We start from the raw sequence: 11,355 nt of genomic DNA on the forward strand, positions 1-11,355 counted from the left end.
GAAAAATTAAAGTGTTGGACGGAGAGAAAATGTCTGTTTGCTGATGTGAAACGTTGAAGACATTCACTCTCCGTCTACTGGCAAAGCATTCTGGGGCTTATTCGTGAGTTTTCCAAAGACGTCACCAGGTGGTTTTGTTGCATGAACCCTAATGTTGAATTGTGATTTATGTAACATTTTAAAATCTTGTTTTGCCAGAATCTTTGTTTTTTGATCCTCCACAACACGGGTGGTTGAAAAAATACCTGAAAAATACCTGAAAAACATCTGAAAAATACCTGAAAAATATCTGAAAAATACCTGAAAAACACCTGAAAAATATCTGAAAAATATCTGAAAATACCTGAAAAATATCTGGAAAATATTTGGAAAATATCTGAAAAATATCTGAAAAATACCTGAAAAATATCTGAAAAATATCTGAAAAATACCCGAAGAATACCCGAAAAATATCTGAAAAATACCTGAAAAATACCTGAAAAATATCTGATAAATACCTAATAAATACCTGAAAAATATCTGAAAAATACCTGAAAAATATCTGAAGAATATCTGAAAAATACCTGATAAATACCTGAAAAATATCTGAAAAATACCTGAAAAATACCTGAAAAATACCTGAAAAATATCTGAAAAATATCTGAAAAATACCTGAAAAATATCTGAAAAATACCCGAAAAATACCCAAAGAATACCCGAAAAATATCTGAAAAATACCTGATAAATATCTGAAAAATATCTGAAAAATACCTGAAAAATATCTGATAAATACCTGATAAATACCTGAAAAATACCTGAAAAATACTTGAAAAATATCTGAAGAATATCTGAAAAATACCTGAAAAATACCTGAAAAATATCTGAAAAATACGTGAAAAGAAAGCTCCTTTTTTGTCAAAATGTAATGTAAAAGTCTTGATTCACTGGATGAAGCTCAGACAGGGACGGTCCTGAATTCAAAGCATCAGAGATAAACTTATTCTATTCCTTTGTTCTTGACACAGTATTTTGTATTTTGTGAGTTTTCAAGCTCCTCTCACCAACTGGATCGATCACAAATGATTTGTACGACTTATAGAGACAGATGAGAGGAGAAGAGGAGCAACGGAGAGATGAGGGGAGGACAGGATGAAAGGAAAGAAAGGGAGGATGAACAATGGAGGAGAGAGAGAGATCAAGGCAGGAGGAGATAAAGCACAACAGGTGGCAGCGATGAAAGAAAGGAATTGAAATAAGACGAGACTCAAAAGATCAACGGAGGTGAAGACTGAAACATGCTTCCTCTCTTTCTGTTTTTAAATAGTCGGCGGCTCCAAAAAACGGACGTATAATACTTATATTCTTATTATTATATTATTATTATCATTTACTTTAGTGTTTTATTCTGGTATCAAAGTGTGACACTACAGTTATTTCAAAATGATGACTTGGATATTTTATAACACTTTCTGAGAGAACAACCTGATGATTTAAATGAATGGTTGTTGTTTTTTTCTTCTCTCCCCTCCTCCTTCCTTCCTTCCTTCCTTTCCTCAGATCTTTTCAAGCACTTTTCCTTGAATGAAAAGTGGAGTTCCCCTCGCCGGACGTCTCCGGGGAACGAGAGGTCAAATCAATGGAAAGTGAGTTGGACGGCTCCAGTTAACAAACAGGGAGACAGAGCGACTCAGCATTTAGACTGTGTGTGTGTGTGTGTGTGTGTGTGTGTGTGTGTGTGTGTAGGATCAGTGCACATGGCCGAATACTCTCACGCATGTATGATTAACAGCCTCTGCAGCCTAATATCATTTCAGCAGATCAATAAAACACGGCGGGTCACGGCCGACTTGAGCTGCTTTTTCAAAGATTTCCACGTGAAATACGAGCGCTGGCTTCTGTGGGCGACGTCCTGCCGGTTGGAACGAGGGCAACGCGTGTTGCTGCAACTATTAATATCAGGTTTGTTCAAAGTGTTTAAGGCAACCGCGGTGACGACATGGCAGATACTTTAAAACGCTGCTTGCAGACGTTTTTGTGCAAAATGAAATGATCTTTTGTCGAGATTTTTCAGCTTTAGTGCCATATTATCTCTTTACACTTGTGCCTTAGGACAGTGGTGCTTCATTATATAGAGAGATGAGATTGTTCTGCTAATTTTGATATACAACACAAGTATGTATCTCATATGCAAGTGCCTTTAAAAAGGTACATTTAAGAAATGATGTAAAATCGAAAAAATGGCCTCAGACCTCACATGGTTAACATTTTGTTTTTACTGTCACGATCACAATGTAAAACCTACTGAGGCAACAGCGAGACATATGCAACATAATATAAGTATATGTGTGTGATTATCTTTGCTTATTATTAGTATGCTTATGATTATAGTCTTTAATCATATTTTATTTATTATTATTTTATTTCTACATATTTCTTATTTTATTTCTATATATATATTATTTTATATCCAGATATTTATTATTTTATTTCTATATATGTCTTATTTTATATCCAGATATTTATTATTATATTTCTATGTATTTATTATTCTATTTCTATATATGTCTTATTTTATATCCAGATATTTATTATTATATTTCTATATATTTCTTATTTTATTTCTATTTTTTTTTTACTTTTTTAAAATGATACATTTATTCAGTGTATTTCTATTTATTTATTTCTCCTGACATTATTTGGTGTGCATTAGTCTCCCCTCTCAATGTTCATCCTGCCTTTCGTCCTGTAAAGCGATTTGTTTTAAACGCTTTATATAGAAACCTTGATTGATTGATTGATTGATTGATTGACTTACAGTGTGACTGACACATGTGCAGGGTTCTCCCTCCAACTGGCTCGTTTTAAAGGAACAATGCGCAGCATTTATGGGGATCGATTGGGAGAAATGAAATGAAGTAGCGTCTCCTGTGAGGTTTCCTGCAGCCGGTCGGTTCAGCCGAACGGCTTCATGAACAACACGTCTTAAATAGTAGCCTGCTGCTCGCTGTGTGCACTTCTTACATAACTGACTCTGGATCTGTCTCCCTGCTACTTTCCACTCTCTCTCCCACATCCACTTACTAATTTTCTCCCTTTTGTCCACCTCCATCTCCCTCTCTCTCAGTATTGACCCACACACTATAGCAGCTGTATCACATCAAGCCAAGGGCATAAATCAAAGCGTGCACACACACACACACGCGTAAAACTTGCCTTCCCACACACTCCTGCACACACACACACACACACACACACTCCTCATCTCCATTGCGGTGAACACCCACACAGATTTCTGCACTGGGAGCGAGATGCAGATAAAAAAGAACAAATATGGCGTGGGTTTGATTCCAGTGCATCGTGCAGGATTATCACAGGAATAGTGTGTGTGTGTGTGTGTGTGTGTGTGTGTGTGTGTGTGTGTGTATTACCTGTTGGTCACCACTCAAAACGCCTGAAATGTAAATATATATAACTCCTAAGTTACATAAGCTGAGGTGGTGCTGCTATTTTAGAAGGTTTGTTTGGGAAGCAGAGAAAAACCAAAGACAATCAATAAGGATAAAAATAATGTAAAAAATAAATACATATGTATAAATAGGATGCTGGTGTTTATTTTGCTCGACATATTTTTGAATGGAATGAATTTAATATTATGAAAGTGTCGGAAATTAATAAAAATGGAAAGATTGAAGTTCAGAGAGGGTGTGTGATGGAAATAAGTGGAGTGAACCCGGAGGTCAAGCGGGGCCAGAAGAACGAAAGAAAGAACCGGACCTGTCTATACGCGTGATGAAGGGACTCGTCATCGCATCACAACGCACGAGCAGCCTGCTCAACGCACAAATCACAACCGCACACAATTCACAGGAGCCGCTCGCCTCGCGCTCTTCCTGTTTCTCCTTTATTTTCCACACAGTAAATGAGAGCAAACAGGAGGAGGAGGAGGTGAAGTGAAAGATGGAGGGGAGCGTGAAAGCTTATGTAACCGAGCCTGGAGGTGGAGAGACAAAGAGAAAGAAAGACAAAAAGAAAGTAAGGCAGGAGGTCAGAGGGCATTTAGCAAAAAGTTGAGAAACAAACATGAAGACATTCATTTTTTGTTTCTCAAATTTAGCATGTTCATTTATGTATATATATATATATATATATATATATATATATATATATATATATATATATATATATATATATGAGCAATAAGACGTGGTGCATTGGCAGGAAGGAAGAGAAAACTGTGACGTCACATGTGCAGCAAGCATTTAACTAGCTACAGAAATGTGCCACAGCTAACGACAGTGACTAGCTAGTAGCATTACATACTAACATTACAGCTCGCTAAAACCTATCGTTCCATCCAATCATCATTTGAGTTATCAGCTGCTCCCCTGGGTCAACGCAGGGTGTTCAAATAATCCTTTGACGAGCGGATATATAGCGTTTTAAGCTATCTACAGGCATTGTTAATGCTTGCTGTCGGTTCAATGCTAAATGTGTTTCCCCCCTCCTCTTCAGTAACTTTCTTTATTGAATTAAATGACGTACAATGCTGAGACACAACATTTCAAGTGGGAGTAACTACACAGTGGAGAGAGAATAGAAAGAAGCTCAGAGAGGTTTTGAGACCGACTAGCGCCTTCGCGTTCCCCCTGGCTAGCGTGTTAGCGGTTAGCTATTTCTGTTAAAGGTTTAAATTGGTCCAAAGCCAAGGTTTTACTGTGCGTGAAGCCCTGTCTTCTTTCTTGATCAGTCAGTTGTAGATCAAGAAATGAAAAAAATGTGATTACATATTAAAAGCTGTAACAAAATGTGACATTTTTAAGTCACAATATAACCAACGTAGCTCAGTGGATAGCAGTAAATGCCAGACTTAGACGAGCTAATGGAACGTAGCATGGTGTGCAAGAACAGTTCCTCCTCTGTTCTGTAAACCAACTCCAACTCCACGGCTCTCAATGTCATCAGTTTAATGGGGAAATGTCTGCGGGATGTTAATTGATGGTAAGTATTTGTCCTAGAATAGCTTAAGTAAACGAATACGCTCAAAACCAGGCCTATTATTCAATATATAATGCATCACCGTATTGATTAGCTATACTGGACTGTGAATTATGCTGTGTTCTACGACTATAAAGCCTCATATATCTGGACGTAATGCAAGTTATTGATTGGCTTTTATATGTGCTGTAGAGCTACATGTTTTTTATTTCTGGAAAAGGGCACTTGTTGATACAAAAAACCTTCTAACCTTATGAGGACCTTGCATTTACCAAATTTAGACCAGAAACTATTACAGTAAATAAGGAGAGGAGCCAAAAAGGTTGAGTGCAGGATATTAATATCAGGCCCAACCATGAGAGTAAACAGTACATATGGTACAAAATAAAGTTCAGTTTTTCTCTTTCACTTCTCAGATTATTTGAGAATTTGCTAAAATTAGAAACAGACTTCCTCATTCTGAAGTGATCTATGAACAATGAAACTAACGCTCTCTTTATTCTAAAAAAAAAGGACAATTTAAATGTTCTTAATCATTTCATACGAGCATTTCTTTGCATGTCGTTGTGCATTTCGCAATTTGTATACCTTTGATTGTATCGCACGTCAACAGAGTATAGCCGAGAGGCGGACAGGAAATGTGGAGAGAGAAAGGATATGACACGCAACAAAGACTGAACAGAGGGCATTGCGGTTCACGAGGCGCCCGTCTGAGCATCGACACCCCGGTGACGCCCTGAGAGCACTTAAAAAGAAAAGAAAAAGGCTTTAATATGTGTCATAAGATGGTTCTTACGAACTCCATAAGAACAGACTGGAGCACGACTAAATGAATAAACTAGTTATACGCGTTTTTTAGACCTCAGGGCCAAAAAAAAAACAATCAAACCGATTCTCACAGAAGAAAAACCAAACAAGAAAACACAGCAAATCAATGTCTTAAAGTCCAGCCCCGTCAGCTGGAGGCTCCCGTTTACAGACTGTAAAACCTTTATGAGCCTTCAACATACATGACTTGGATGTCATTTCCTGAAGGCTTATAACATGACGCAGCAAGAAAGTAAATAAAGCAAATGTCACGATGAAGAAATCCAATCGACCACGGCTGCTATTCTCAAATCTAGAATGATTAACTTCAGACTTCTAGTGACGCTACTAGCTCCTCTGATGCATCCACGAGCTCGTCTCTCCACCCGGAGATATTCAATTACAACGTCTCCAGAGTGACATGGAAATGACACGCCTCTATCGCCGCATCCGTGTAATTATTTAGGGGATTTATGGGGTGGGGGAGGGGAAATAATTTAATGATGTCAGGTCACGCTTGAGGAGAATTAGCTATCTTCTTAGTGTGTAGAGAATAAAGGCAACACATGACAAGCGGGGAGTGAGAGGCAAAACACACACACACACACACACACACACACACACACATGCCCGCCCCCTCCACGTGTACCAAACAAACAAAAGGGATACACAAACACACTAATCCACTCAGGACATTGTTGTCACTACAGCGTAATCCTGGAGTCAGTAGTTTACTAGCTTAATCTAATTCACATGACTGCAGGTGCACACAATCTGGTCCACACACACACACACACATGCGCTTACACACAGACATAAGCAGAGACGCACAAAGACAGCATTGTCAAATTTGACTGACGGGTGGCGAGTCATGTTCGGATGATGTCATCGTCCTGAAACAGACTGACTGTGACTATGCCGTCACACGTAGAGAAACAAATGTCTCCCACGTGATATATTTGACTTAAAAAATTAATTTCAGTGGTAGTGCGTCACTATTTATTTTGAATGCAAATATATTTTATGGTAATTGTCAGTGGAATTTTACTCAGTTTATCCTCATGATTTTCCATATTTAGTCAAATATATACACATTTTACCAATATATATACACATAAACAACTAAATATTATCAATTCATTAATTATGGTATATCCATATTATTGTACTTGTAAATTTTTGGAAAATTAGAAAAAATCCTCATATAATCTACCTACACAGGTGACAAATAAATAAATAAAAAACATCTTCCTCTACTTCCTGCCCCGAGACCCTGATAATCACGCCCTTATATGGGTGTGTCCGAGCATCCGGTGATATTAGCCAATCGATACCAGGCGGATATCCGGAAAAAAAACAAGCGTGGCATTATGGGATGCCGTCCCCATGACAACGGGGGGTTATCCTGCGTTTCTTATTGATCAGCGCAGGATTTACAGTGGACCGATGCGGGTAATGGATAACGATTTCAAACACACACACACAATATTAATTTAGACAGTTCTTCCGTGTGTTCGCATTTAAAACAACGCTTCTCTCATCGCAGATATTAGCTCAACAATCAGACGCGTGTGTTTGTGTGTGTTTGGCCCATGTCAGACCATCAACATCTTCCAGCAACACGCCGCCCGGAGGCCAGTAAGCAGCCCAGTAAGAAGAGGAGAGAGAGAGACGCTACGTCAGACCGGCTATCAGAGATTTGAAACACAACCCGTCCAGAGAGGAGAAACGCCGCCGCCAGGAAGTGGGCGGGGCCTGGGCGGGAAGCCAGTCGACCGAAGCGAACGCAGACACACACAGAGTGGATGAAGTGGCACAAAGAGGGAGGGAATCGAACGCCGGGAAGACGGGTGAACAGCGAGGTGCATGAAGCAAAAGTCCTCCAAAGAGCTTCTGAGCACACGATGTTTAAACCTTAATCCCGCCTCCTGAATAAATAAGCAGTTAAATGTTTAATCAGGGTTGCCGGCGTGGCCCAGATGGAAAAGTTCCAGTTCTGAACCGAGTTAAGAGCACTTCCGTGGACTTCAGAATTCCTTTTACCTTCGGAGGTGAAAACTAAAAGCTCTCAGCGGAGGTTTAAAAACACCAACATCTGGATTAAAAACAGAGGAACGAGTTGCGGAACGTTCCCTGACGTTACCGGACACTCCTCTGGGGAAACCCTGTTTAATTAATGGATCAAAAACACACACACACACACACACTCCTCCTACCTTGGCCCGTATCTGTCCCGAGGTCGACACCTTGCGGATCAACTTGTGCGACGTCTCCTCTTGTTCCCCGTCGCTGTCCGATGACTCGTCTCCAGCTTCTCCCGCCTGGAAGAAGAACAAAGGAAACGATTTCTGGGCATTCCGGTTGGGTCAAATCGATACAAACGGAGAAGAGAATTATTTTTTTTTGCTGAGCTTAAAAATCGGAAAGTGACGTTTTGTGGAAGCAGGAAAACTTCTGTAGATCTGGTGTGTTGTGAGGTTTGGACTCTCAACTAGAGTCAATACAACTATTTATAAACAACTACATTATTAATAAATGGGGTCAAAGCTCAAGTGACAATCATACAAATGTTTTTATACATTTTTATGTTTTTGCATTTTAAATTCATGAAGTTTTTTAATTGTTCTAATTATTTTGTGTATTTCTTCTCTTTGTTTTCCATAAAAATTAAATGTATTTAAAGTTTACGTTGTGGGTTTACGTTGTGCGTTTACGTTGTGGGTTTACGTTGTGTGTTTACGTTGTGCGTTTACGTTGTGCGTTTACGTTGTGCGTTTACGTTGTAGGTTTACGTTGTGCGTTTACATTGTGGGTTTACGTTGTGCGTTTACGTTGTAGGTTTACGTTGTAGGTTTACGTTGTAGGTTTACGTTGTGCCTTTACGTTGTAGGTTTACGTTGTGCGTTTACGTTGTGTGTTTACGTTGTGCCTTTACGTTGTAGGTTTACATTGTGGGTTTACATTGTAGGTTTACGCTGTGCGTTTACGTTGTGTGTTTACGTTGTGCGTTTACGTTGTAGGTTTACGTTGTGGGTTTACGTTGTAGGTTCATGTTGTGGGTTTACATTGTGCGTTTACGTTGTAGGTTTACGTTGTGCGTTTACGTTGTAGGTTTACGTTGTGGGTTTACGTTGTGCATTCACGTTGTGGGTTTACGTTGTGGGTTTATGTTGTAGGTTTACATTGTGCGTTCACGTTGTGGGTTTACGTTGTGGGTTTACGTTGTAGGTTTACGTTGTGGGTTTACGTTGTGGGTTTACGTTGTGGGTTTACATTGTGGGTTTACATTGTAGGTTTACGCTGTGCGTTTACGTTGTGTGTTTACGTTGTGCGTTTACGTTGTAGGTTTACGTTGTGGGTTTACGTTGTAGGTTCATGTTGTGGGTTTACATTGTGTGTTTACGTTGTAGGTTTACACTGTGCGTTTACGTTGTAGGTTTACGTTGTAGGTTTACGTTGTGGGTTTACGTTGTGCATTCACGTTGTGGGTTTACGTTGTGGGTTTATGTTGTAGGTTTACATTGTGCGTTCACGTTGTGGGTTTACGTTGTGGGTTTACGTTGTAGGTTTACGTTGTGGGTTTACGTTGTGGGTTTACGTTGTGGGTTTACGTTGTGCATTCACATTGTGGGTTTACGTTGTGGGTTTACGTTGTGTGTTTACGTTGTAGGTTTACGTTGTGGGTTTACGTTGTAGGTTCATGTTGTGGGTTTACATTGTGCGTTTACGTTGTAGGTTTACGTTGTGCGTTTACGTTGTAGGTTTACGTTGTGGGTTTACGTTGTAGGTTTACGTTGTGGGTTTACGTTGTAGGTTCATGTTGTGGGTTTACATTGTGCGTTTACGTTGTAGGTTTACGTTGTGCGTTTACGTTGTAGGTTTACGTTGTGGGTTTACGTTGTGCATTCACATTGTGGGTTTACGTTGTGGGTTTATGTTGTAGGTTTACGTTGTGGGTTTACAGGACGAGACTTATTCTCAAGATGGTGCATCACAACATGCGTGTTGTTTCCTCTGCAGGATGCATGAAGCCTCACGGAGATAGAATTCAAGTTACTGGACAAGTTGGCAATTTAGATTCACAATGTTGATTTAACCCCAACTCAGATAAAAAAACATCTTCGGCTGCAAATAAAGAAGTTAAACAGTTAAAAAAAATGCAACACAATTGAAATGTTTTGTCTGATTCTTAAGCTGAACATGCCTGTGTTTGTAAAGGGGCCCGTAAAGTTGTGTTATCACAAACCTGCAGGCCCATTGTTACACAAAGAAGTGAACAAGTGTTTTTATGAATGGCGGTTAGCCAGATTTACTTACAATGTGAGTCCTCTCAGAGTCTGCTTGGGGCGACCCCAGAGACTCGCCGTGCTCCGCCACGTACAGGACGTTGGGGTTCAGCTTGGAGGCCATAGTGAGAGGGGGAATAAAAGAAGAAGAAGGGGACGGCAGGCTCCGGGACGCCGCTCTCGCCAAACTCTGGAAAAGATGGAGGAATTAATTATTGATCAGGAGGGAAAAGCTTTTTTCTCTCTTTTAGTTCTTGGATTGGCAGCTCCCTTAACGATCACTTTGCCCAACTCTTCTTCTACTGTCATTCATTTCTGCTCCTCTTCTTCCTCCTCATCCTCCTCCTCTTCCTCTTCCTCCTCCTCCTCCTCGCTCTCTCAACGCCATCTCGCTTCCTCTCTTTTTTACTTCTTCCTGCGTTTGTGAGCAAACACTCAAGAGGTCCAGCGGCGAGTGTTTTTAAATGGAGCCGTTGTGATGCAGATTGTGACTCAAACATAAAACCATGATGATGATGATGATGATGATGATGATGATGATGATGATGGTTGTGAAGATGAATGTGCAACACGATGCTGAGGATGGATGGTAGTGGTCGCACGGCTTCATTACAGGAAGACGATCCTGCCTTTATATGTGACCAGCACGCGCTCACGCACGCCGCTAAGTATCTTATATTGATTCGAGCAAGCGCTGCAAAGTGAGTGGATGTATAAAGAGGGGGGGGGGGGCGCGCGTGGACACGTTATTTCTGCAGCTCACTTCTCTGCCGCCCCCTTTGATACCAAACTTGGAGCTCATAAATGTTGAAAAAAATAAATAATTATAACAATAATAGAAAAAATTGAAAATAAAACAGACCGGAACAGAAACGCATGCGTGCAGAATGGACGTTTTTTTTAAATGTATTATTATTTCGTGTCTTAAAAAAATGTTTTAATACCAATAAAATCGGATGCACAACAGGTCTGTCGTGCACCTCCCTCCCTCCTCCTCTTCCTCCCTCCGTCTTCATCATCATTTATTCCGTCCGTGTCGCCGTTTACTGTGAATTTAAAAACGTCAATATTCAACGCGGCTCCTCGTGCACGTCCGTCAAAACGGACCCGGTCACAAATAACGTCCGCCAGCCGGCCACCGCGCGCGGCCACCTCCTCTGCACAAACACCCCCACTCCTCCACTCCTCCACCTCCACACAACATGATGTGGTTATTATTATTATTATTATTATTACTATTATTTTTATTATTATTATTATTATTATTATTTACCTCGCCGCGTTAATT

The 11,355-nt window shown here is 40.1% G+C and overlaps 1 protein-coding gene across 1 annotated transcript in view; it reads right to left on the bottom strand.

Moving 5' to 3' along the window:
* Positions 1–10,191, bottom strand: part of LOC306733977 (diacylglycerol kinase delta) — a gene marked incomplete at both ends in the record, with an annotated part of 61,137 nt that extends 50,946 nt beyond the window's left edge. Inside the window, 2 exons of the mRNA XM_079215295.1 lie at positions 7,998–8,102; positions 10,099–10,191. Of these exons, the coding sequence (XP_079071421.1) occupies positions 7,998–8,102; positions 10,099–10,191 (198 nt within the window). The remainder of the gene's footprint in view (positions 1–7,997; positions 8,103–10,098) is intronic.
* Between the last annotated feature and the right edge of the window lie 1,164 nt (positions 10,192–11,355).

The sequence above is a fragment of the Taurulus bubalis genome, assembly GCF_910589615.1.
Source record: "Taurulus bubalis genome assembly, chromosome: 3".
NCBI classification, from domain to species: domain Eukaryota; kingdom Metazoa; phylum Chordata; class Actinopteri; order Perciformes; family Cottidae; genus Taurulus; species Taurulus bubalis.